The 24,402-nt window shown below is 44.3% G+C and overlaps 1 protein-coding gene across 1 annotated transcript in view; it reads left to right on the forward strand.

The window, feature by feature from the left end:
• The first annotated feature begins 263 nt into the window (after positions 1 to 263).
• Positions 264 to 24,402, forward strand: part of ME1 (malic enzyme 1) — a 163,884-nt gene continuing 139,745 nt past the window's right edge. Inside the window, exon 1 of the mRNA XM_053602368.1 lies at positions 264 to 541. Within this exon, the coding sequence (XP_053458343.1) occupies positions 464 to 541 (78 nt within the window). The 5' untranslated portion in view covers positions 264 to 463. The remainder of the gene's footprint in view (positions 542 to 24,402) is intronic.

Raw genomic sequence — 24,402 nt, forward strand, 5'->3', positions numbered from 1 at the left:
TGGGGCCGGGGAACCTGGCCTGCCTCCGCCCTCCCCGCTCCCCCAGGTCTTTGGGGTCAGGGACCTGGCCTGACCTGCTTCCCCACCTGGTCTCTGGGGCAGGGACAGCACTAGGCGACCAGCGCACTTAGGCCAGTCCCACCCAGACAGGGCGATTACAGCCCTGACCCTGAACCCGAGGGTGCACAGGGCCCCGCGCGTGCCCCCAGGCGCCAGCTGCGCTGCCGGCTCTTCCTCCTCCTCCGCACACGCCGGCTCGGCTGATCTCGGGCCATGACTCAGCGCTTCTCGCGGCTGCCGGGCCGGGGACGCCGGCTCCGCGCGGGCCCCTCCCGCCGCGTCCACCCCCTCTCGCCACCCGCGCCCGCCCCCAGCCGTGGGGCTTTTCCCCGCGCGGCCGCCAGCGCCGCCGCCGCCGCCGCAGCAGCAGCAACAGCATCCGCCGCCCGGCCCCGCGCCAGCCATGCAGCCCGCAGCCCCCCGCCGCCGCCACACGCAGCAGCGCGGCTACCTGCTGACGCGGGAGCCGCACCTCAACAAGGTAAGCCCGCGGGGCGGGCGGACAGGTGCTGCGCGCGGGTCCAGCGACTCGGCCTGGCCGCTCCGCCGCCTCCCCCGACGGTCCCGGGGGCGGCCGTGGCCGGGGCCTGGTGCGGGCAGCCCGGAGGGCCGCGGCAGGGCGGTGCCGGCGGCCGTGCACGTGCTCCTGGGCCGGGGTTCAGCCGCGGAGGAGGGGTGTGACCTGTTACCGGCACGTTGTGGAGCCGGCCTGAGCGAGGTGTCCCCCGGCGGCGTGGAGGGACCGCCTGGGTGCCGGCCGCCCCGACGCCGCCGCTCGGGCTGAGCACAGTGTGACCGGCCCTGCTGGTCCGGCCTGGACGGCAGGCGGCCCGGGGCCCCGTTCACCACCTGGACACCGGGGCCTCTTGGTTTCTGGCGGTTTCTGGGGTGATGCGGTTAAGAGTCTGGGAACACGGGTCAGCTCTGCCTTGGACGCCTTGGGTGGCCTGGTAGAAGAGTCCTGTCCTGGACATGGGACTGTGGGTGAAAGCTTTTTTCTTGTTTCTTTTCTTTCTTTCTTTTTTTTTTTTTTTAACTGGCATTGTGGAGGTTAAAAGGACTTTTTCAGACCTGTCCTCTTTTCACTGAAGGAGAATTCATGCTGTCCAGACGCCCTTTCCCTCCACTGGCAGTGGGTGGGACCACCCAGGGTCTGAGATGAAAACACCTCTCTAGATACTAAGCAGGCAACTGTCCCACCGCAGACGGTTGTCTCTGGATTGTGTCCTTTGTGTGTACGCTGAAAATGCGGTCAGTCAGCGCAGAGGTCCGTGGAGTCATTTTGGTGCCTTTCCATTGAGAACCAGAGCTGGCTCTTTCCCCCGACAGGCTGCTGGTGGCTTGCTCATGCTGTGTCTGGCTTAAAGGCTGGTGATTTATTTAAGACAGTAGAGCTAGTGTGAGTTCTCTTCTGTTTTTTGTGGAGACGGACATCTTTTACAAATGGGTGATCTTTTAGTATTTTTTGTCATATAGCCTTATGAAATTTAAAATAGTTCCTAATTATTTTTTTCTTCAAAATAAATTTAATTGCTAGTTTGATTCCCCCCTTCTGTATTCTGCAGGTTGGGGGCCTATTTTCGGCAGAACAAAGGTAAAATTTGGATGTGACAAGACAGTTGGTGACTTTCATGTGTTACCTGCCTGCTCTAATTTATGACCAAATTATGGCTTGACGCTTAAGGACCACATGAGTTGTATAACCTGTTTGATTTTCCCTAAGTCAGGGGCGAGAATGTTAAGATGTTAGAGGCCCTAAGTGATTAGGGAGATGAGGAGGGAGAAAATTCAATAGGCTGAATTTGTGACAACTGGGACCTCAGATTGGGAGACTGTGAGGGGGCAGCTGCTGTGCTGAGTGGGTGCTCTGGATGGATGGTCTCTAAGCAAGAGTGATTATGCCTTGATTACATTCACATCAAGGATTTATGATATCAAAAGCCTTTTGATTCCTATTCACCTGTAAGGATTAATTCCCTCTTCAGAATAATAGTATCACAAATGTTACTAAGAAAAAGTATAATACTAAAATCTTAAAAATACGTTTTTGAATTTATAATTGAACTTTGTTTTCTGTATTATATCAAATTGGATTCAAAATCCAGATAATCAACTTAGGGTCAATCATCGGAAACTTGTGTGTGGGACAGTTGTGTGGTGCCCAATGGCAATAACAGAATTTCTGCCCTGTTGACACCATGGCCATGGGGCTGTTACCTGGCTATGTGACGTCTTCATCAACCACATTAATACAAACCTTGATAACCTCACCTTTGGGTAACTGCACCACAGTTTTTCTAGTTTTTTTTTTTTTTTTAGAGACAGAGTCTCACTGTTGCTCTGGCGTCACAGCTCACAGCAACCTCAAACTCCTGGGCTCCAGCGCTTCTCTTGCCTCAGCCTCCCAAGTAGCTGGGACCACAGGTGCCCGCCACAGTGCCCGGCTTTTTTTTCAGTTGTCATTGTTTAGCAGGCCCTGGCTGGGTTCAAACCCGTCAGCCCTAACTGCTGAGCTACAGGCGCTTAGCCAGTTTTTCTGGTTTTATTTCCATTATTACAGTTTATCCTACATATAGGCATGAAAGAAGTATCTTCATGAATTAGCATTTTCTTTATACTACCCTTCTGTTCTCCAAGTATGTGTTTATAGTATGTTATTTTTCCTATTATGTTAAATGTAAAATGAATGTCAGTTAGGTTTACCGTCTTCTCTAAATTTATCTTATTAATTCCCCAATGCAGCCTTCCTCTTAAAATATGTTGGCTGAATCTCTTACTTAATTCTTTCTTGTGTGTAATTCCTAAAAGGAAAATGTCACTAGTTGATTTAATAATGATCTCTCTAGGGAAGCCTTTCTAGTTATCTTAACACCTCTATTTTCCCGTATTTATTTGTGTCATATCATTTACTAAATTGTAATTTTTTTGTATTCATTTTAATTGTCATAGGGGAGGTATCATAATGTTTAGTACAATATTTCTTAGTAGACAGAAGTAAATGTTTACTTAATGAATAAGATGTTTTTATTTATTGTTGTCTTTAAACAGCACTCAGCTTTGGAAGCATGTAGCTTTTACAAAGATAGTTTGGGCATTATCCTAAGACATTTATCCTTTTTAATGTAATTTTGTGAAAGGAGAATCATATTGAAGTATAAAGCTTTGTCGATGCCCTAACTCATTATATTGTATGCTGGACTATTGTAAGGTGGAATTTGGTTTAAGCTTGACAGTCCTATGAAATTTTTTTTTTTTTTTTGAGTCTCACTTTGTTACCCTTGGTAGAGTGTGGTGGCATCATAGCTCACAGCAACCTCAAACTCTTGGGCTCAAGTGATTCTCTTTCCTCAGCTTCCCAAGTAGCTGGGACTACAGGCACTCACCACAACGCCCAGCTATTTTTAGAGATGGGGAGTCTCACTCTTGGTCAGGCTGGTCTCGAACCTGTGAGCTCAGGCATTCCACCTGCCTCAGCCTCCCAGAGTGCTGGGATTATAGGTGTGAGCTACCACGCCGGACCAGACTCATGAAATTTTAATTACTTGCTGGGTAATCTAAAGGAGGTGCTTAATGTTGGTAAAATCAAGGTTAACAGTTGATGTGATATGAATTGAAAACTTTTTTAAAAAACTTAAGAGAGAAATACAGTCTTCCTATGTAATCATGTATGATTCTAAACTGTAATATTTGTTTATACTCAAACATGCCTCCATCTCCAAGGATTTTAGCAAAACAACTGGGGAAGTGCTTCTGTGCCACACCAGGAAATTCAATATTTTTCTGTACATAACCCAAACTATTTTTTCTTTATTCTTTTTTTTTTCTTGACCCAAACTATTTTTAGATGATCGTCTTTGCCTGTCTTATATGGATGTGTCTAATTCAATGTTTAGTGTTTTTTATTTTCAGGTATACTTTCTGAGTTAGATGAATTGTATTTCAAATTTTTCTAAGTAATTTTTATGTGATTAATAATACTATTTCATAAATCACTCTGCAAAATTAAAATATTCCACACAGTAAAAAGAATCATGTTTATTTTTTGTTTTTCATTTATTCGTTCACTTGATTTCTTCATGCAATGGTAGAAAAGACTAATTGATAGTTCCATCGTAATTAACTTGTGCTTACATGGTTTCCATACCTTTAAGATTAAATAATAGCATGACATGTAAGTACATCTCCAAGAAACCACTGTTCAGTGTTTTAGATGGTTTGATCCAGTTTATGTTAGAGATGGTGTTTTATCAAAGTTAAATTTGGTCATAATTATAACCTTTAATTCTAAAAGATGCATTTCTGGAGAAGTACTTTTGTAACTGCTTCCCACATGTCAAAACCTAGTTGTATGTGTCCTAAAGAAGAGAGAAATAAGTCCTGTGGCTGTGAAGGAAAAGAGCCTTAAATCTCCTCTTTATCCTCAATGTAAACTATACTAGAATGAATTATTTAGACATTTTCACCCCCCGCAGTGCTCTAGAGTTGTTGCTTCAGCAACATAAGGAATTGATTCATTATTTAACACCGCATCGCATGACATGAAGGCCGTGGTTACGGAGGTGTGGAGCCGTGTGCCTCCATTCTCATCACCCTGCTGCGGCTGCAACAGCAGCAGTGGGACAGGATGTCACAACAACAAAATGATGTGTGCTGTGTGTGAGAAGTACAAAGACGAACTTGATCTGAGGGCTCCTTAGACTGGTGACATGGGGCAAGGAGATACTGGAGGGAATGGGCTTCAGAGTCCTCATTTCTGTGTTCTTTGGAAGCTGCGGGAAATGTGATGGAAAGTAATGGACATTCTAAAACTTTGTGCCTCAAAGAAATGAGCCTAAGTGCCTGTTCTCCCAGTCGCAGTGGTGACGCAGCACCTGGCGACGGGCCTGTGCTCTACCGTCCTGTGGCTGAGTGAGAATCAGGAGCCGGCTGAGCTCTTGGTGTTGTGAACACATTGTCTCTCACAAGGACAGACTCCTTCCTGCACTAAAGACATTAATCCAGCTGAGCCCTAATTACCTAATCACCTCTTAAAGGTCTCAGGTCTGGACACTGTCACATTGAAGAATAAGTTTCCAACACATGAATTTTGGGAGACACATTCAAACCATGGCAGGAAGTAAAGTGCTGAAATGCTGAATAATGTTCTCTGAAAACATAGGCATGTAACCCAGAGTGTAACTGAAAGCTTTTGTACTGATATATAAACCCTAGACCTAAAACTAGTGTTTTGTTTTTTTTTTTCTTTAAATAATCAGGTAATAGTTGAGTGAAAATATCAGCAGAAGTACTTTCTTGTCCATGGTTATATTATGGCTATCCCTACAGACCCAGAAGCTGGAGGAGTTCTAAGATTTCATAACAGTATTACAGTTAGACCCCTTAACCTTATAGTATGTTAAAGTACATTTAAATCGTCTGTTCAGAGCTGTAAGATGTCCATGTAATAAGGAGAGAAGCCATGGGATAACATCAACCTTCCAACACCCTGACCTGGGACTTCCATCCTCCAGGATTGTGAAAAATAAATTTCTGTACAAGCCGCCCATCTGTGTACTTGGCCTTGGCAGCCCTAGCAAATTATACTCTACGTTGTGGAAGCAGAATTTCATGGTATTTTCCCTTGCTGTGTTAAGTGAACTTCAGTAGTATCTATTCTATTTCAGTTTTTAAAAGTAATGTTGGTTGGGGTTTACTAAAGAATCACAATCCACAGCTTAAAAGAATTCTGCCGTCTGAATGTATTGAGTAGTGTTTTCACATGCCTGGGGAGATTACATAGGAGGTGTGTGTGTGTGTGTGTGTGTGTGTGTGCGCACACGCACATGTGCACCTGCCTTAGTGTTGCATGTGGGGCTCTAGTTTGCCCTGGCTTCTTTGTTATTCCCCCTACATATCAAAATTGAGGTATTTTAGTCTGGACATGGTGGCTTATGCCTGTAGTCCTAGCTACTTGGGAGGCTGAGGCAGGAAAATCTCTTGAGCCCAAGAGTTTCAGGTTGCTGTGAGCTGTGATGCCACTTCACTCTACACAAGGTGATAAAGTGAGACTCTGTCTCAAAAAAAAGAATTAAGGCATCTTCTAAATCAATAAAATATAAGAATGTTGTTATTGTTACTAGGTATAATACTGATGGATCTGGTGATCTAGCAAAGCACTGTCCTTACCTGTACGCTCAGAGCTATAAGTTGATATGTGGTTAGTGAGCATCTTTTTAGGTCTCCAAAATTTTTACTGATTCAAGATGTTATATTTGGTTTTCGTATGTGGTAAATATAAGGTAATAATGTGACAGAATCATGACCAAATGTATTGGTTATATCAATAAACATAAATGAGAGTAATACACTTAGTAAAAAAAATACTTTCAGATTGTCTCACAAAGCACACTCAAACTGCTGCATGTGAGAAAGAGAGAAATGTTACAGAAAGGCTAAAAATAAAAATGTGGAGAGATATAAACAGCAAAAAGTTGGAGTTATAATCCTGACATCAGAAAATACAGCGGGAGTGTCAAAAAGCATTAAAAAGACAACTCCTTATGAAAATGTTGGAAGGTACAGTTTTTTTTTTTTTTTTGTAGAGACAGAGTCTCACTTTATGGCCCTCTGTAGAGTGCCATGGCCTCACACAGCTCACAGCAACCTCCAACTCCTGGGCTTAAGCGATTCTCCTGCCTCAGCCTCCCGAGCAGCTGGGACTACAGGCGCCCACCATGGAAGGTACAGTTTTGAGTGAAGTTATTAAAGTTATGAATATCTGTGTACTAAGTAAAGTAGCTGCCGCGTCCGTTAGAAAGGCAAAGGCGCTGTGGTAGATTTTAAGTTCACCCCCCCAAACTGATAGGTGTCTGAGGTTGTGCAAATGTTCATTAGCTTGATGGAGTCATTTCAAAATGTACACTGTTACGGACCGTCCTGTCGGTGGGCTCCAGTCCGAGGGAAAGTAGGGAGAAGGAATGAGGAAGGTTGAGAGGTCGGCGCAGGAATGACAGTCTGGCACACTACGGGTGAAGTATGCAGCTGTAAATTTACTGGGTACACATGTTGGTATTTATACATTTTTACAGAGCTTGCAATCTTTCTGCTTACGTGCGCGGGTTATCTTTGTGTTTGTAAGTGTGATTTATCATGCATTGTTATGTCTTAAGGTTCCGCTTCCCGGAGGGTAGCGGTTATTAGTCAACTCTGCCCGCTTCCTCCTATCTCAGGAATGTTACCGCCTCCAACTCTTTTCTTAGTTTCTTATTATCTTTTTAGAACAGTTTGATATCTTCTTTATGTTAATGCTTGACTAATTCTACATTTACTATTTGATCTTATTGTTATTGATAATTATAATTTTGATTTAAAGTAAATTTCTTGACAAGTATTAGTTTTTCTATTGATTTTTATTATGCGTGACAGTTGGTGAAGTAAGATGTTCTGAACAGGACTTCATGGTGGGTGGATGTGTTTCAGTGACTTTGTAACTTATGTAGATAATTTGTATTTCGTGTCCTTAGGCTTATCGTCTTAGCTCACTGATATTTATGGTGGGAAAACATCTTTATGTGCTCATTGTTGGTGCCACTGAGTCTAATAGCTCATGAGGTGGTGTTATATCTGGATCAACAGTGTATTGTGTTCATTCTTAAGAAAGTACATATTGATAGTTTATCAGAACAAACAGACTTCTGGTACAGGATGACAAACACATGAGTAGACGCCACAATCTTTAAACTTAAGCGGGTAACTGAGCATGCTAGGCAACATTTTTGATGCTGTGCATACTGGGGGCGCTGGGGGCAAAGCTCCGGGGAGCACAAACCACCTTCCCGTCGTTCTATAACGCGGACAGCACTGCCTTACTACGGCTATATGCCGTGGGTGCAGCAGTACACGTACTTCAAAACAGCATGATGTACACAATAAATATATACAATTTTAATTTATCAATTTAAAACAACTTTTAAAAAGACAGTATAGGACATGCAAGGAAAAATAAAAGACCCTCCAATAATAGAAGACTTTATATCTCTCGGGGCAGGGCACACTGAAGGGATAAAGCCGTTTCCATACAGGAACTTCTTCAAATTTCTCAGGAAATTCCTTTTGCCAAATCATGAGAAAATCAAGAGGACCAAACATGAAAATGGGATATAAGTAGCATTATAATCCTCCTTTGAGAATTAATGAGTTCTCAAGATGGGACATTTACACTTAATGTTAACTATTATGTGTCTATTTAGACGATTTACACTTAAAAATGGAATTATCATGTTTGGATTTCTGTCATTTTATTAGGTATCTGGGCTCTCTGGTTTTCATTCTTCTAATTCTTTTTTCCCGCCTGATTATTTATTGTTAGAATATTTTTATTATTCCATTTGAATTTATTTAGTTTTTTTTGAGACAGAGTCTCACCTTGTCATCCTGGGTAGTGTGCTGTGGCATCACAGCTCACAGCAACCTCAAACTCTTGGGCTTAAGCAGTTCTCTCGCCTTATCCTCCCGAGTAGCTGGGACTACAGGCACCGGCCACTACACCTGGCTAATTTTTTTTTTTTTTTTTTTAGAGATGAGATCTTGCTCTGGCTCAGGCTGGTCTCAAACCTGTGAGCTCAGGCAATATGCCCACCTTGGCCTCCCAAGTGCTGGGATTACAGGCGTGAGCCACTGTGTCCAGCTTTATTTACTTGACAGTATCTCTTTAGATAGCCTTTCTAAAAAATTTTTTAGTACTTTCTGTGATGATTATAGCATACATACTGAACTCTGCACAGTCTGCTTTAAGTTAACATTTTACTACTTAAGCTGAAATGTAGAAACTGTTTTATCATTTAGGTCTTGTTATTTTCCTCAGTTTTTGTTAGTTTATGTATTACATCCCCTTACATTTGTACATGTAATAATTTAATGTAATGTTTACACCTTTTATTTTATTATTCTTACTATTTTTTGCAGTGTTTGTCCAGGGCTGGGTTTGAACCCACCACCTCTGGTATACGGGGCCAGCGCCCTACTCTTTTGAGCCACAGACGCTGCCCTGTTTACAACTTTTATTATTAACTGTTGTATGTATTTTAAAGAGTATAGGAGGAAAAGGATAATCTGTTTTTGTTACCCAGGTATTTGCTATTTCTGTTACGCTTCTTTCATTCCTGATGTTCCACCTACATTTGCCTTCCAGCTAAAGAATTTTCTTTAATATTTCTTTTAGATCAGAATTGCTGGAGACCATTTTTCTTAGTTTTCCTTCCTCTGAAGATGCCTTTATTTTTACCTTTATTTCTGAAGGGTATTTTCCATGGTTATAGAATTCTGAGTGGACAGTTATTTTAAGACCTTATTTATTTTTTGACACAGAGTCTCATTATGTAGCCCTCGGTAGAGTGCTGTGGCGTCACAGCTCACAGCACAAACTCTTAGGCTTAAGCAGTTCTCTTGCTTCAACCTCCCAAGTAGCTGAGACTACACATGCCCGCCACAACACCTGGCTATTTTTTTTGTTGCAGTTGTTTGCTGGCTCGGGCCGAGTTCTAACCCGCCACCCTCTGTGTATGTGGCTGGCGCCGTAACCACTGTGCTACAGGCTCTGAGCCTATTTAAGACTTTAAAATGGCATTCCCCTTCCTCCTGTCCTTGTTTGTTTTGGACGAGAAGGTGGGTAGGAATGTTACAGTGGTTTGTACTGTACTCAAGGGACCTGGAGTATAGTAGGTATTCTGTGAATGTCTGTTGAATGAGGGGAGCCTTGATGTCTGACTACAGACATTGCTTTCAAGACTATGGGGAGGAAAGGGGGGTTTCCAACATGGGAGGGGGACGGGGAGTCTGAGGGCGCAGCCCAGGTGTAGGTGGCAGAGGGAGGTGTGGGAGCCTGCCAGGACCTCACAAAGGGAAACTGCAAAGCAGAGGGAAGAAAATAAAGGAAAATGGTACTGGGGAGGATCAAACCCAGAGAGGCTGGAGTCCAGCGAGGTGTAGGGGCCCCTCTCCTTCCCACCCTCCCTTGTGAGCAGCAGGCCACTGAGCTTCCTAGGAGCTTTTCCACCCCATAGGCCCAAGCACTGAAGCAAACACAGAACAGAGGGTGAAGCTGCAGGGTCCCAGGGCTCAGACACTGTGCAGGGATCCCCTCCAAGGACAGTGACTGGTAGGCTGAGAGGCTTTACCCACCCAGACTGTCCCCCCCCCCACCGCCTCCTCCCCGCCCACTGCAACCAGAGAGAAGCTGGAGTGGGGTTTTGGCAGCGGCCCCACTCCCAGCTGAAACAGGGTCCCGCTCCAGGCCAGGGGCTCCCCAGGGAGCGGGGCCCTCACCTTCCCCTCGAGATCCTGCAGGGACCTGGATGCCTATCTGGGAGCCTCTGTCCACCAGCATTTAGTGGAGACACAGCCAGCAGGTCAGACGTGTAGGCTGGATTCCATGTCCCCTGGACTTAAGCGGGTTACTGGGGGACAAAGGGTAGGGAGTGAGGGCTGGACTTGGGGGTGAGGGGACCCACGTGTGGAACTGACTGGAGAATATTATGAGGGGCAGAGATGGCGATCTGGGAGAGCATCCGTTCCACATCCCACCCAGGAAAGCCATACTGTGGGATTAGAACGTCCTCTAGAGGGAACATGCCCGCCAGGGTGTCATACCAACCAGCCCTTCAGGCCCCAGCCCCCCTTGTCTGTAGAGCCGGCCTGGAGTTTCCTCCCAGCAGCCCTCCCCCCCATTTTGGCCGAGTAAACAGCCTCTGAGCCCCCCAGGCTTTGCAGAGTATCCAGGGCCACAACCTAATTAGGTGCTACCTGGCTCTTCCACCCAAATCTGCTTGTGGGAACAACAGGGCCCTCCCAAAGCCTGGGCACTCACGTGCTCCACCCGAGGGACTGAAGCTTTCCATGGGCACAATTGGCATCTCAGTACTTGGCTGTTTCCTACAAGCAAAACCACCGACAGAGAGAGGAGCTCTACAGCTCATCATAGCATGTTCCAACTCAGTTGGACAGGCTTGGCTGCTGCTTTTTTTTTTTTTTAATTGTTAAATCATAGCTGTGTACATTTGTGCAATCAAGGGGTACAATGTGCTGGTTTCATACACAATCTGAAATATTCTCATCAAACGGTTCAATGTAGCCATCATGGCATTTTCTTAGTTATTGTATGTAGACATTTGTATTCTGCCTTTAGTAAGTTTTGCCTGTACCCATTCTAAGATGCACTGTAGGTGTGGTCCCACCCATTACCCTCCCTCCACCCTAACCTCCTCCCTCCCTTCCCCTCCCTTGGCCCTTTCCCCATATTCTTGTGCTGTAGTTGGGTTATAGGCTGCTTCTTACTGTTAAGTACCACCTGCCATGTCGGAGGTGGGGGCCCAATATAATTCACAACGCAGATAGAGGTGTATGGTCTGTTAGGAGAGAAACAGAAGTTACTGGAAGCTTGATCTGTGAGGCATCTGCCTCTTCCACTACAGAACATTGTGCTGACCAGGGAGCTGCTCAGAGTCTGTGCAGAGACATTCCACCAAACAAGCAGGTGCAGCAGAGCCCTGATGCCTGCCAGTCCCAGGCTTTGGCAACTGATGAACTCCTGATTGATCTGGTGCACAGAGCCAGGTCCACTCAGGACCCATCTGTCCTGCAGTGACCTTAGAATCACCCTGCCAGGCCAGCGAGGGAACAGATGCTCCCTGCGTTGAGCCTTGTGACGGGAGCTGAGCACACCTTCTCCCTGGCATAGCAAAGGAACAGAAAGAAGCCTCAGTTGCCACAGGCACCACTTGAGAACTCTTGGGCAACAGCCTCAGTGTGGGTCCTAGAGACCCACAGAGGGGAGCCTGTCAGGGGACTGCAGACCTCACAGAGACCCACAAAGGGGAGCCTGTCAGGGGACTGCAGACCTTGCAGAGACCCACAGAGGGGAGCCTGTCAGGGGACTGCAGACCTCTCAGAGACCCACAGAGGGGAGCCTGTCAGGGGATTGCAGACCTCGCAGAGACCCACAGAGGGGAGCCTGTTGGGACTGCAGACCTTGCAGAGACCCACAGAGGGGGGCCTTTCAGGGGACTGCAGACCTCGCAGAGACCCACAGAGGGGAGCCTGTCAGGGGACTGCAGACCTCGCAGAGACCCTCAGAGCGGAGCTCATTGGGGACTGCAGACCTTGCAGTCTGTTAAACAAAACAAACAAACAAAAATAATAAATAATGGACTTAAGCCTAACTCTAAATGAAATGGACCTAACAGACATTTACAGAATATTCTACCCCAAACTACAGAATACACATTCTTCTCAGCAGCACCTGGGACGTTCTCCAAGACCAGTCACTTCTTAGACCACAAAACTGGTCTCAACAAATTTAAAATAAATCAATATAATACCAAATACCTTCTGTCGATGCCGCTGTGGCACCCCATCACCACGAGAATAAAAACAGCCAGGACACGAATTCAAAGTACAAGCCTGGAAGAGGTCGGCTTCCCATAAGCACAAGGAGAACCCTGAGTAACCTCTGTGGTGGCTTTTTATTGATGTATTATACAGCAGGTGTGGGGGCCCACGTACTAGGATCACGTGCTTAATGGTCACTACATGCTCTTTCCCCACATGCTTGACCTCCACCCTGTTGCACCACAGATGTCCAAAGTATAATGCTTGCTAATGAGCAACCGATCTTATCTCATTAATGCATGCAGTTGCTTGGGGGCTTGTCTCCAGGCAGCAAACATCTCCAGGCTGGCTGGGAGATTGTCCCCATTCTCAGTGCCTTTGTCAAGAACCGGTGACTTCTACAAGCCTGGTGCTCAGTCTCCTACAACTGTCTCTGAACACAGTGGAATAAAACTAGAAATTAATCAAAAGAGAAACACTAGGCTCAGTGCCTGTAGCTCAAGTGGCTAAGGAGTCAGCCACATACACCTGAGCTGGTGGGTTTGAATCCAGCCCGGGCCTGCCAAACAACAGTGAATGGCTGCAACCAAAAAACAGCCAGGCGTTGTGGTGGGCACCTGTAGTCCCAGCTACTTGGAAGACAGAGGCAGGAGAATCACTTGAGCCCAGGAATTGGAGGTTGCTGTGAGCTGTGATGCCATGGCACTCTACCCAGGGGGACAGCTTGAGGCTCTGTCTCAAAAAACAAAAAGAAGAGAAACACTAAAACCTATACAAAGGCATGGAAATTGAACAGCCTCCTGCTGAATAATTACTGGGTGAAGAATGAAATTAAGGTGGAAATAACAAAATTCTTTAAGCCAAATGACAATGGAGTCACAAGCTATTAGAATCTCTGGGACACAGCAAAAGCATTCCTCAGGGGAGATTCCTCATAGTCTTAAATGCCTACATCAAAAAGACAGAAAGATCATAAATTAACAACTTAGTGTCACATTTCAAGAAACTAAAAAAATGGAAAACCAAACCCAAAGACAACAGAAAAGAAATAACAAAGGTCAGAGCAGAACTAATGCACCCGAGAGCAAAAGAACAATTTAAAGTATTATGAATAAAAATGATTAATTGAAAAGATAAAGAAAATCAACACACATCTTGCTAGATTGACCAAGAACAGAAGAGAAACCCAAAAAAGCTCAATCAGAAATGAAAATGGTGCTGAACTTGATGGCTCATGCCTCTGGGAGGCCAAGGCAGGAGGATCACTCGAGCTCAAAACCAGCCTGAGCAAGAGTGAGATTCCGGCTCTACTAAAAACAGAAAAATTAGACTTCAAACTATGCTACAAGCCAGTGGTAACAAAAACGGCAGGGTATTGGTACAAAAAAAAAGAGTAATAGACCAATGGAACAGAACAGACAACTCAGATACAAAACCATGTACCTACTATCAAAGGATTTTTGACAAAGCAGATAGTGATGTACAGTAGAAAAGCCCTGCTCAATAAATGGTGCTGGGAACACTGGACAGCCACATGCAGAGGAGTGAAACCCGTCACCACTCACTACAGGCCAGGAACACTGGACGGCCCCATGCAGAGGAGCAAAACCTGTCATCACTCACGACAGGCCGGGGACACTGGATGGCCCCATGCAGAGGAGTGAAACCCATCACTACTCATGACAGGCTGGAACGCTGGACGGCCCCATGCAGAGGAGCGAAACCCGTCACCACTCACGACAGGCCAGGAACACTGGGCGGCCACATGCAGAGGAGCGAAACCCGTCACCACTCACGACAGGCCAGGAACACTGGGTGGCCACATGCAGAGGAGCGAAACCCGTCACCATTCACGACAGGCCAGGAACACTGGGCGGCCACATGCAGAGGAGTGAAACCCGTCACCACTCACGACTGGCCGGGAACGCTGGACGGCCCCATGCAGAGGAGCGAAACCCGTCACCACTCACGACAGGCCAGGAACACTGGACGGCCACATGCAGAGGAGCGAAACCCGTCACCACTCACGACTGGCCGGGAACGCTGGACGGCCCCATGCAGAGGAGCGAAACCCGTCACCACTCACGACAGGCCAGGAACACTGGGCGGCCACATGCAGAGGAGTGAAACCCGTCACCACTCACGACAGGCCGGGAACGCTGGATGGCCCCATGCAGAGGAGCGAAACCCGTCACCACTCACGACAGGCAACTTGGGATGTGCCAAAGACACAGGTCCAAGGCATGAAACTGTAGCAGGAACCGACACAGATGAAAGACTCCAGGCACCAGTTGAAGAGGAAGCAGATTTATTCACTGGCCGGGAGACTCGTTGGACTAGTGTCCTAAAAACTGAGCCCACCAACTCAATCTCTTGCCTGTCTTTTATACAATTTTAGGGTTTGAGTGCCCATGAAAGACGTGAGAGATGTGAAAGTCTTGTGATTCGGGGGAAGGTGAGGTTGGCCGTGGTACTGGCTACCTGTCCTCAAGGTGACAGAGCGTTAGGGAAGTTACAAGGTTACTACATAGGTGCTGTGCGTAACACAGGCATCTGCTGCAGTAAGGATAGCAGTTAGTGTTACAGACTGGCTAATGCCTGTACAGAGTGACCAGGACAGAATTTAGCTCTGCTTTTATTCTCTTGCCTCAAAACCATAAGCATTCTAGAGGGAAATGTAGGAAAAACTTTCCTAGATGTCAGCCTAGGCAAAGAATTTATGAAGAAGACCCCATGTTGTTGGCAATAACAAAAATTAATAAATGAGATTTGATTAAAGAGTTTCTGCACAGCTACAGAAACAACAGGGCAAAAGACAGCCTACAGGACGGGAGAAAATGTTCACAAACTGCACATCACAGGAAAGGCTGATAACCAGAATTCACAAAGAACTCGAGCAAGTCAGGAAGAGCAAGAACAAAATCAGGGCAAAGGACATGAACAAAAGAAGAAAGAAGAGAAATGTCCAAGAAACGTGAAGACATGCTCAGCGCCACTCATCCAGGAAGTGCAAGTTAGGGCCAGAATGAAAACCGCCTTCCCCCAGTTTCAGTGGCATTTGCTAAAATGTCCCAAACCAGTAGCTGCTGTCTAGACACATGCAGACAGAAAGGGAAGCTTGTGTGCTGTCGGTGGGACTGCACCTTAGTACAACCTCTGTGCAGAGCAGCCTGGGAATAGCTCAGAGAACTGAAAGCTGACCTGTCACTCGATCCAGCAAGCCCAGTGCTGAGCACTTACTCAGAGGAAAAGAAGTCATTTCATTAAAAAGGCAGGTGCATGCGAATGGTTATTGCAGCACAATTCAGTTGCAAAGATGTGGTATCAACCCCGTCGCCCTCATCTCCTGAGTGGATCACAGCACACAGCAGTTCTCCTCAGCCATAAACAAAGATGAGTTAGTGCCTTTTGCCACAATCTGGAGGAAACTGGAGACCATTCTAAGTGAGGTATCTCAAGATACCTCCTCCTCCTCTTCTCCTCCCCCCTCCCCTTCCTCCCTCTTTTTTTTTTTAAGACAGAGTCTCACTTTGTCACCCTTGGTAGAGTGCCTTGGTGTCATAGCTCACAGCAACTTCTAACTCTTGGGCTCAAGCGAGTCTCCTGCCTCAGCCACCCGAGTAGCTGGGACTACAGGTGTCCGTCACAACACCTGGCTGTTTTTAGAGACAAGGCCTCGCTCTAGCTCAAACTGGTCTTGAACCTGTGAGCTTGGGTGATCCACCCATCTCGGCCTCCCAAGTGCTGGGTTTACAGGTGTGAACCACCACGCCTGACGGTTCTTATTATTTTTAAAATAGCTTCACCAATCCATTGGACACAAATAAGATATAAAAATATGACAATTATGTCTCCCACTTCCGTGCCCAGCTAGCTGGCTTTCTAGAGGCCGCCAGTGTTTTCTTTGTATACTGTATACTTTGTATACAGTGTTTTCACCAGTGTTTTCTTTGTATACTGGAGATATTGTATGAAGTACGTTTTTAGAGGTAGTTGTCCTAAGTTAAGATGTTATTGATATAAGGCATGAATTAGGTATGTCCTTAGTGTGGAGGGTAGAAGGTAATGGTGTGAAGAGGAAGGTTCTGGTGGGAGCCTGTGTGAATTGCCTAGAGACGGGGAAAACAGTTTGAGGATCACAACCCCAGATCAGCCATCGGTTATTGCCTGGCACAGTAAAGCTCCTTCCCACACCTTGTTTCCTTTTTCTTTTTTTAAAGTAAGCTATGCCTGGTATGCGGATTGCTCAATATCTCATTGATAAACTTGTGGGTAGAGAGCAATTCCATTTTCGTGAAATGGAATAGCTAGTCGGGAAAGGTGCTGGTCTTCTCATTCCCCTCAGGATGATGTCTGAAACTTCCTACCTCACAAAGACTTGCCCACCCTTTTATCTCACAGAACACTTGAGCCTATAGTTAAGCTTCCACAGCACCCTTAAATTACGTTTTTATTTTTATTTTTACTTATTTATTTTTTGAAACAGAGTCTCACTTTGTCGCCCTCAGTAGAGGGCCTGGTTTTTTATTGTTGTTGCAGTTGTCATTACTATTTTAGCTGGCCATGGCTAGGTTTGAACATGCCACCCTTGGTATATGGGGCCAGCTCCCTACCCACTGGGCCACAGGTGCTGCCTTCCTTAAATTATGTTGTTAAAAAAAAAAGTGGAAAAAAGAATGTATTTACTGTGCTTTGAACTTCTTTAGAAAATAATTTAATACTTCAAAATCATTCTACTTGATCTGGGTACACCTGATACTAAAATTGGAGAAAGTATATTATTATAAAGGGAAAATTACAAACATATGTCACTTATAAATGAGGATGCAGAACTTGAGGAGGGACAATCCAACATGGCAGCCGAGTAACAGCCTCCCTGCAACAGGGCATGGTGAGTCTGGGGAGATAAGACTCCAGGCATCTCTGGCTGGAGGGATCTGCCTATAATCATCCCTTTGAGGATACAGGGAGTCAGCAAGGGACTTCTGGACCCCAAGAGGAGGACAAAAACAGTGGAAAACTGGCAAGCGGTTGCATGTGTCTCATCGACCTAATCCCGCCGGCAGCCATAAGTACAAGCATCAGTGAGACTGCAAACCGGAAAGGCCTTACCTGTGAACTGTTTCGGTGTTTTTGGACTTGGCACTCAGTTGAACTGCCTTTGGGGAGAGCTTGAACAGGAGTGCGGAGAACTTTGGGCATTATCTAGGGCGCCAGACTGAGCTGCTGAGCTGGACGGAGCTAATAGTGTTGAGCTGTGGGCTACAGGGAGCCACTGAGAGAGAACTGCCCGGCAAGTTCCGCCCTCAGGGTCGCAGAGCAATCGGGCGGGAGCTAGTAACCTAGTGACTGAGAAGCCTAAAGGTGGGACAGAGCTGCCTTATAGCCTAAATCCTAAGGGGCAGAGTGAGACCGGTTTTAGCACACTGGAGCCTCAGGCTGTTGCCCTGGGTAGAGTGGTGTGGCGTCACAGCTCATAGCAACCTCAAACTCCTGGGCTTGGAGCCGACCCGGACCTCCATAAGAGCTGTGCTGCGACCCCGACCCGCAACCCGCGCACGCCAGGCCTCCGCATGCCCTGACCAGAACTGCTGGAGACACGCAACCCTGTGTCCTCCCTTCTGTACCCTACCTGCCTCCACACCTGCCTGCTCGTCTGGCCAGGGACTCTGGTAAACAAACAAACAAACAAAATAACTTTCAACCCAGGATCCTTGAATCAATTTTTGGGAGTGGAGAAAGGTGTGGGTCCAGTTTCAGTGTTTTACATGTGGATATCCAGTTTCCCAGCACCATTTATTGAATAGGGAGTCTTTCCCCCAGTGTATGTTCTTATTTGGTTTATTGAAGATCAGGTGGTTGTAAGATGTTAGTTTCATTTCCTGATTTTCTATTTGATTCCAAATATCTATGTCTCTATTTTTGTACCAGTACCATGCTGTCTTGACCCCTATGGCCTTGTAGTACAGCCTAAAATCTGGTATTCTGATGCTCCTGCATTGTTTTTATTACTAAGAACTGCCTTAGCTCTACGGGGTTTATTCTGGTTCCATACAAAATGCAGAATCATTTTTTCCGAGTCTTGAAAGTACGATGTTGGTATTTTAATAGGAATGGCATTGTATTAGGTAGATTGCTTTGGAAAGTATAGACATTTTAACAATGTTGATTCTTCCCATCCATGAGCATAGTATGTTCTTCCATTTGTTAATATCGTCTGCTATTTCCTTTCTGACGATTTCATAATTTTCTTTATAGAGGTCCTTCACCTCCTTTGTTTAGGTATATTCCTAGGTATTTCATTTTCTTTGAAAACTATGGTGAAGGAAGTTGTGTCCTTAATTAGCTTCTCATCTTCACTGTTATTGGCATATACAAAGGCTACTGACTTCTGGACATTGATTTTATATCCTGAGACATTACTGTATTTTTTGATGAATTCCAGGAGTCTTGTGATTGAGTCTTTTGGGATTCTCTAAGTATAAGATCATGTCATCAGCAAAGAGGGAGAGTTTGACCTCCTCTGCTCTCATTTGGATTCCCTTTATTTCCTTGTCTTGCCTAATTGTATTGGCTAGAACTTCCAGCACTATGTTGAATAGAAATGGTGACAGAGGACAACCTTATCTAATTCCAGTTCTAAGAGGAAAAGCTTTCACTTTTACTCCATTCAGTAAAATATTAGCTTTGGGTTTGTCATAGATAGCTTCAATCAGTTTTAGAAATGTGCCACATATGCCTATACTCTACTAATTAGAAGAGGATGCTGGATTTTATCGAATCCTTTTTCTGCATTATTGAGAAGATCATATGGTCTTTGTTTTTGCTTCTATTAATACAGTGGATAATGTTTATGGACTTGCGTATGTTAAACCAGCCTTGGATCCCTGGGATAAAACCTACTTGATCATGATGTGTGACTTTTTTGATGATAAGCTGTAATCTATTGCTAGGATTTTGTTGAGAATTTTTGCGTCTATATACATTAGTATAATTGGTCTGAAATTCTCCTTTTTAGTTGGGTCTTTTCCTGGTTTTGTTATCAGGGTGATATTTGCTTCATAGAATGTGTTGGGGGAAGATTCCTTCCTCCTCAATTTTCTGGAATAATTTCTGCAGTATAGGAATAAGGTCTTCCTTGAAGGTTTGATAGAATTCTGGTGTGAAGCCATCCGGACCAGGGCATTTTTTTGTTGGAAGATTTTTTATTGTTTCTTTGATCTCAGTGTTTGAAATTGGTCTGTTCAGGAGATCTATTTCTTCCTGGCTAAGTCTAGGAAGAGGGTTTGATTCCAAGTATTGATCCATTTCCTTCACATTGTCAAATTTCTGGGCATAGAGTTTCTGGTAGTATTCAGAGATGATCTCTTATATCTCTGTGGGATCAGTTGTTATTTCCCCTTTACCATTTCTGATTGAGGTTACTAGAGATTTCACTTTTCTATTTCTAGTTAGTCTGGGCAAAGGTTTATCTATTTTATGTATTTTTTTAAAAAACTAACTCCTTGTTTCATTAATTTTCTGAATGATTCTTTTATTTTCAATTTCATTAATCTCTCATTTAATTTTGGATATTTCTTTTCTTCTGCTGTGTTTAGGCTTAGATTGTTCTTCTTTTTCCAATTCCATAAGATGGCTTGTAAGTTTGTTGATGTGTTCTCTTTCTGTTTTTCGAATGTAGGCATCTAAAGTGATAAATTTTTCTCTTAGAACTGCTTTTGCTGTATCCCATAGGTTTTGGTAATTTGTGTCTTCATTGTTGTTATGCTCAAGGAAGTTAGTGATTTCCTGTTTTATTTTTTCCTGCACCCAGGTGTCATTCAACAGAAGGTTGTTTAATTTCCATGCCTTTGTGTGAGGTTGAATGTTTTTGTTAGAGTTGAGTTCCACCTTTAGTGCCTTGTGGTCTGAGAAGATACAAGGTAAAATTTCAATTCTTTTTATTCTGTTGAAATTTTTTTTGTGTCCCAGGATATGATCAATTTTGGAGAATGTTCCATGGGACGATGAGAAGAATGTATATTCTTTATCTTTGGGATGGAGTGTGCGTCTATTAAGCACAGTTGTTCTAGGGTCTCATGTAAGTCACTTGTATCTTTAATTTCTGTTTAGAGGATCTTTACAGGTCTGTAAGAGGAGTGTTAAAGTCCCTTGTTATTGGGCAGTGCTTGTGGCTCAGTGGGTAGGGCGCTGTTCCCATATATAGAGGGTGGCGGGTTTGAACCTGGCCCCAGCCAAAGTGCAACAACAACAAAAAATAGCTGGCATTCTGGTGGGCACCTGTAGTCCCAGTTACTTGGGAGGCTGAGGCAAGAGAATTGCTTATGCCTAGGAGTTGGATGTTGCTGTTAGTTGTGATGTCATAGCACTCTACAGAGGGCAATATAGTGAGACTGTCTCAAAAAAAAAAAGTTCCCTGTTATTATGGTGTTATGGAATATCATATTGCTCAGACTGAGTAAGGTCTGTTTCAAGAATCTGGGAGCATTTAAGTTGGGTGCATAAATATTTAGAATTGAAACGTCTTCGTGTTGTGTTTTTCCCTTGACCAATATAAAGTGACCATCTTTGTCTTTTTTGACTTTAGTTGCTTTAAATGCACATGTATCTGAAAATAAGATTGCAACCCCTCTTTTCTTCTGAATTCTGTTTGCCTGAAAAATTGCTTCCAACCGTTAAATCTGAGTTTTAATTTGTCTTTTGAAGCTAGGTGTGTTTCCTGCAGAAAACACAGGCTCGTGAGGTTTTTTTTTTTTGCAGTTTTTTTGGCCAGGGCTAGGTTTGAACTTGCCACCTCCGATATATGGGGCTGGCGCCCTACTCCTTTGAGCCACAGGTGCCCACCCCCTGCACTTGTGTTTTTTAATCCAATCAGCCAATCTATGCTTCTTCAGTAGGGACTTTAAGCCATTAACATTTATTGAGATAGGTGTGGTAGTGTTCTAGTCATCTTATTTTCTGAGAGTGCATTGCTTAGTTTTATCTTTTGCATCATGTGGAAGTTAGGGGAGGTCCTTTAATTTTAGGGTGTTTACTTTGCTGGCAGTCCATTGTGCTGGTCAGTCTGTATAACAGGTTGATGTGTTTCCTGTAGAACTGGTCTTGTTGCAAATTTCCTCAATGTTTGCATATTAGTGAATGATTTGATTTCTCTGTCAATTTTAAAGCTTAGCTTAGCAGGATATAGAATTCTGGGCTGTAAATTGTTCTGTTTAAGTAGATTAAAGGTAGATGACCATTGTCTTTTTGCTTGCAAAGTTTCATTAGAGAAGTCTGCGGTCACTCTGATGGATTTGCCCCTGTAGGTCAACTGGCGCTTAGTCCTTGCAGCTTTCAGAATCTTTTCTTTTGTCTTGAATTTGGACAAGTTCATCTCAATGTGTCTTGGAGAAGCTCGGTTAGAGTTGAAGTGACCTGGGGTCCGAAATCCCTCTGAAAGGAGTGTGTCAGAATCTTTGGTGATATCTGGGAAATTTTCATTTATAATATTCTCTAGTATGGCTTCCATTCCTCTGGAGTATTCTTCTGCCCCTTCTGGGATTCCTATAACTCATATGTTGGAACACTTTATAAAGTCCCTAGTTCTGTCAGGGAATCTTCTGCGTTCTCTCTCTTCTTTTCTGCCTCTTTAACTATCTGAGTTATCTCAAGAGCTTTGTCCTCTACCTGTGAGATTCTTTCTTGTGCATGGTCTAACCTGTTGTTGATACTTTCCATTGCATCTTTAAGTTCCCTAATTGACTGCTTCAGTTCCTTCAGCTCTGCTATATCCTTTCTACATTCTTCATAGCATTCATCTCTTATTTGATTCTATTTTTGGATTTCCTTTTGGTTATTTTCCACTTTATTAGCAGTTTCCTTCATTGTTTCCATCACTTCCTTCATTGCTTTCATCATGTGTATTCTAAATTCCCTTTCTATCATTGGGTTGCTCTGGACTGGTTCTTCATGTTGCCAGGAGTTTTCTGCTGATTCTTCCTCATGAGCGATTTCTTTTATCTGTTTCCTTGCCCTAATTTTCCTTCACTTCCTCATGCTTTTTAAGTTACTGTGTCTCTGGACTAGGGTTTCAATGAGTCCTTTTGGTATAGGACCAGAAGAATGAGAAGATGGAGCATCAAGAAGGGAAAAGAGAAAAGAAAAAAGAGAAAGGAGAGGGGGTGGGTAAAAGGGAATATTGACAAAAAGAAGAGAGGCACAGAAAGAGGGAGACCGAGCAATATAGGTGTACAGTAGGGTACTTTGACCCAACCTCTGGGGGTCCTGGGTTCGGTGGTTTCCTTGAGGTCAGCAGCTCTTTGCTAGCCTGTTTGGACACAGTACCCCACCTCCACCAAGTAGAGAGGAAAGACAAAAATGCTATAAATCAAACCAAATCAAGCAAACAGAAAACTTTACGGGATAAAATAGGGTGAAAAACCAAATAATAGGGGTAGAAACACTAGCAAAAATGAAGTTCTAATTGTTAAAGAAGGCAACAGTGGAAAAGTATATTTAAACTAGAAAAATAAAGAATGAAAAGAAAGAAAAAATAGAAAAATCTAGAGGGAAAATGTTGAAATTAAAAAAAAAAAAAGCAGTATATGTATCTTCCTGAATATTCTCTGGGCAACAGGTGATCTTCTGGAGTATGAGATGTTAATCACAATGCTGATACAGCTATATAAGATGGCAACTTGAGGCCTCTGCTGATTTCTCAAACCCCGCAGGGTAGAGACCCTAAATCTCTCTTTAGCCCACTTAAAAGACACTTTAACTTTTAACCTTAGCTAAGCAGAAGCTTTCCCAGAAAAGCGCTTGTCACTGGGATCACTCCTGAAGTGGCTATCCACTTTCCCAGTGTGCCAAAACCAGTCTCACTCTGTGCCCCTGAGGGCCAAGGCTGTGAGGTGTCTCAGTCCCCACCTTCAGGCTGCTCAGTCAGTAGATTACTTGCCCCAGGTCTCCCGCCTGATCCTTGCTCTGTGACCCTGAGGGCAGAGCTTGCTGGTGCAGTTCTCCCATAATGGCTCCGCGTGGCTCACAGGCAAACACTGTTAGCTCTGTCTGGCTTAGCAGCTCAGTCTGGGGCCCTAGACAATGCTTAAAGTCCTCCACACTCTCACCCAAGTTCTCCCAAGGTAGTTCAACTGAGTGCCAAGTCCAAAGAAAACAAAACAGCTCACAGGTAACGCCTTTCCAGTTTGCAATCTCACTGCTGCTGTACTTAACAGCTGCCTGTAGGATTAGACTGAACGAACACATGTAACCACTTGCCAGTTCTCCACTGCTTTTGTCCTCCTCATGGGGTCCAGAAGTCTTTCACTGACTCCCCATGTCCCCAAAGGGATGCTCATGGGCAGATCCCACCAGCCAGAGATGCCTGGAGTCTTCTCTCCCAGCCCCACTATACCCAAGTACAAGGAAGCTTTTACTCGGCCTTCATCTTGCTCTTCCTCCTAATTTTCTGCCTCTTCAAGGAGAATAACAGTAAAGAATTAGGCTGCATGGCTAAACACATCCAAAATACTCACTTTTATATGATTATTTTCTGATATAAACCTTACCTTTGAAATACACATGTCATCTGGCTGACCTGTGTATAAATTTCTACAGATAATACTTCTATGAATATGTTAGTATGAACAATAAAAATTGTGTTTTAATTTAAATCATACCATATATATTTTAAGAGTTAAGTTTACTTATCATTTTTTTTTAACTTATAAAGGGTAGTAAGTAGAATATGAACCTAGTCATAGGAGTTTAACTTGCCCCAGTTGCCCACATTTTTAAGCCCTAGGTTTTGTTGTTGTTTTTAAAAGAACTGACTTGTCACTTTAGTATGTCTTGAAAAATTTGGCTAGCAGTGTATGGGAGTTTGTCATCATTAAACATCAGAGAAGATCAAGATCCTCAGATGACCGCTCGGCGCCTGTAGCTCAAGTGTCTTAAGGTGCCAGCCACATACACCAAGCCAGCGAGTTCAAATCCAGTCTG

The sequence above is a fragment of the Nycticebus coucang genome, chromosome 9 (genome assembly GCF_027406575.1).
Source record: "Nycticebus coucang isolate mNycCou1 chromosome 9, mNycCou1.pri, whole genome shotgun sequence".
In the NCBI taxonomy this organism is placed as follows: Eukaryota; Metazoa; Chordata; class Mammalia; order Primates; family Lorisidae; genus Nycticebus; species Nycticebus coucang.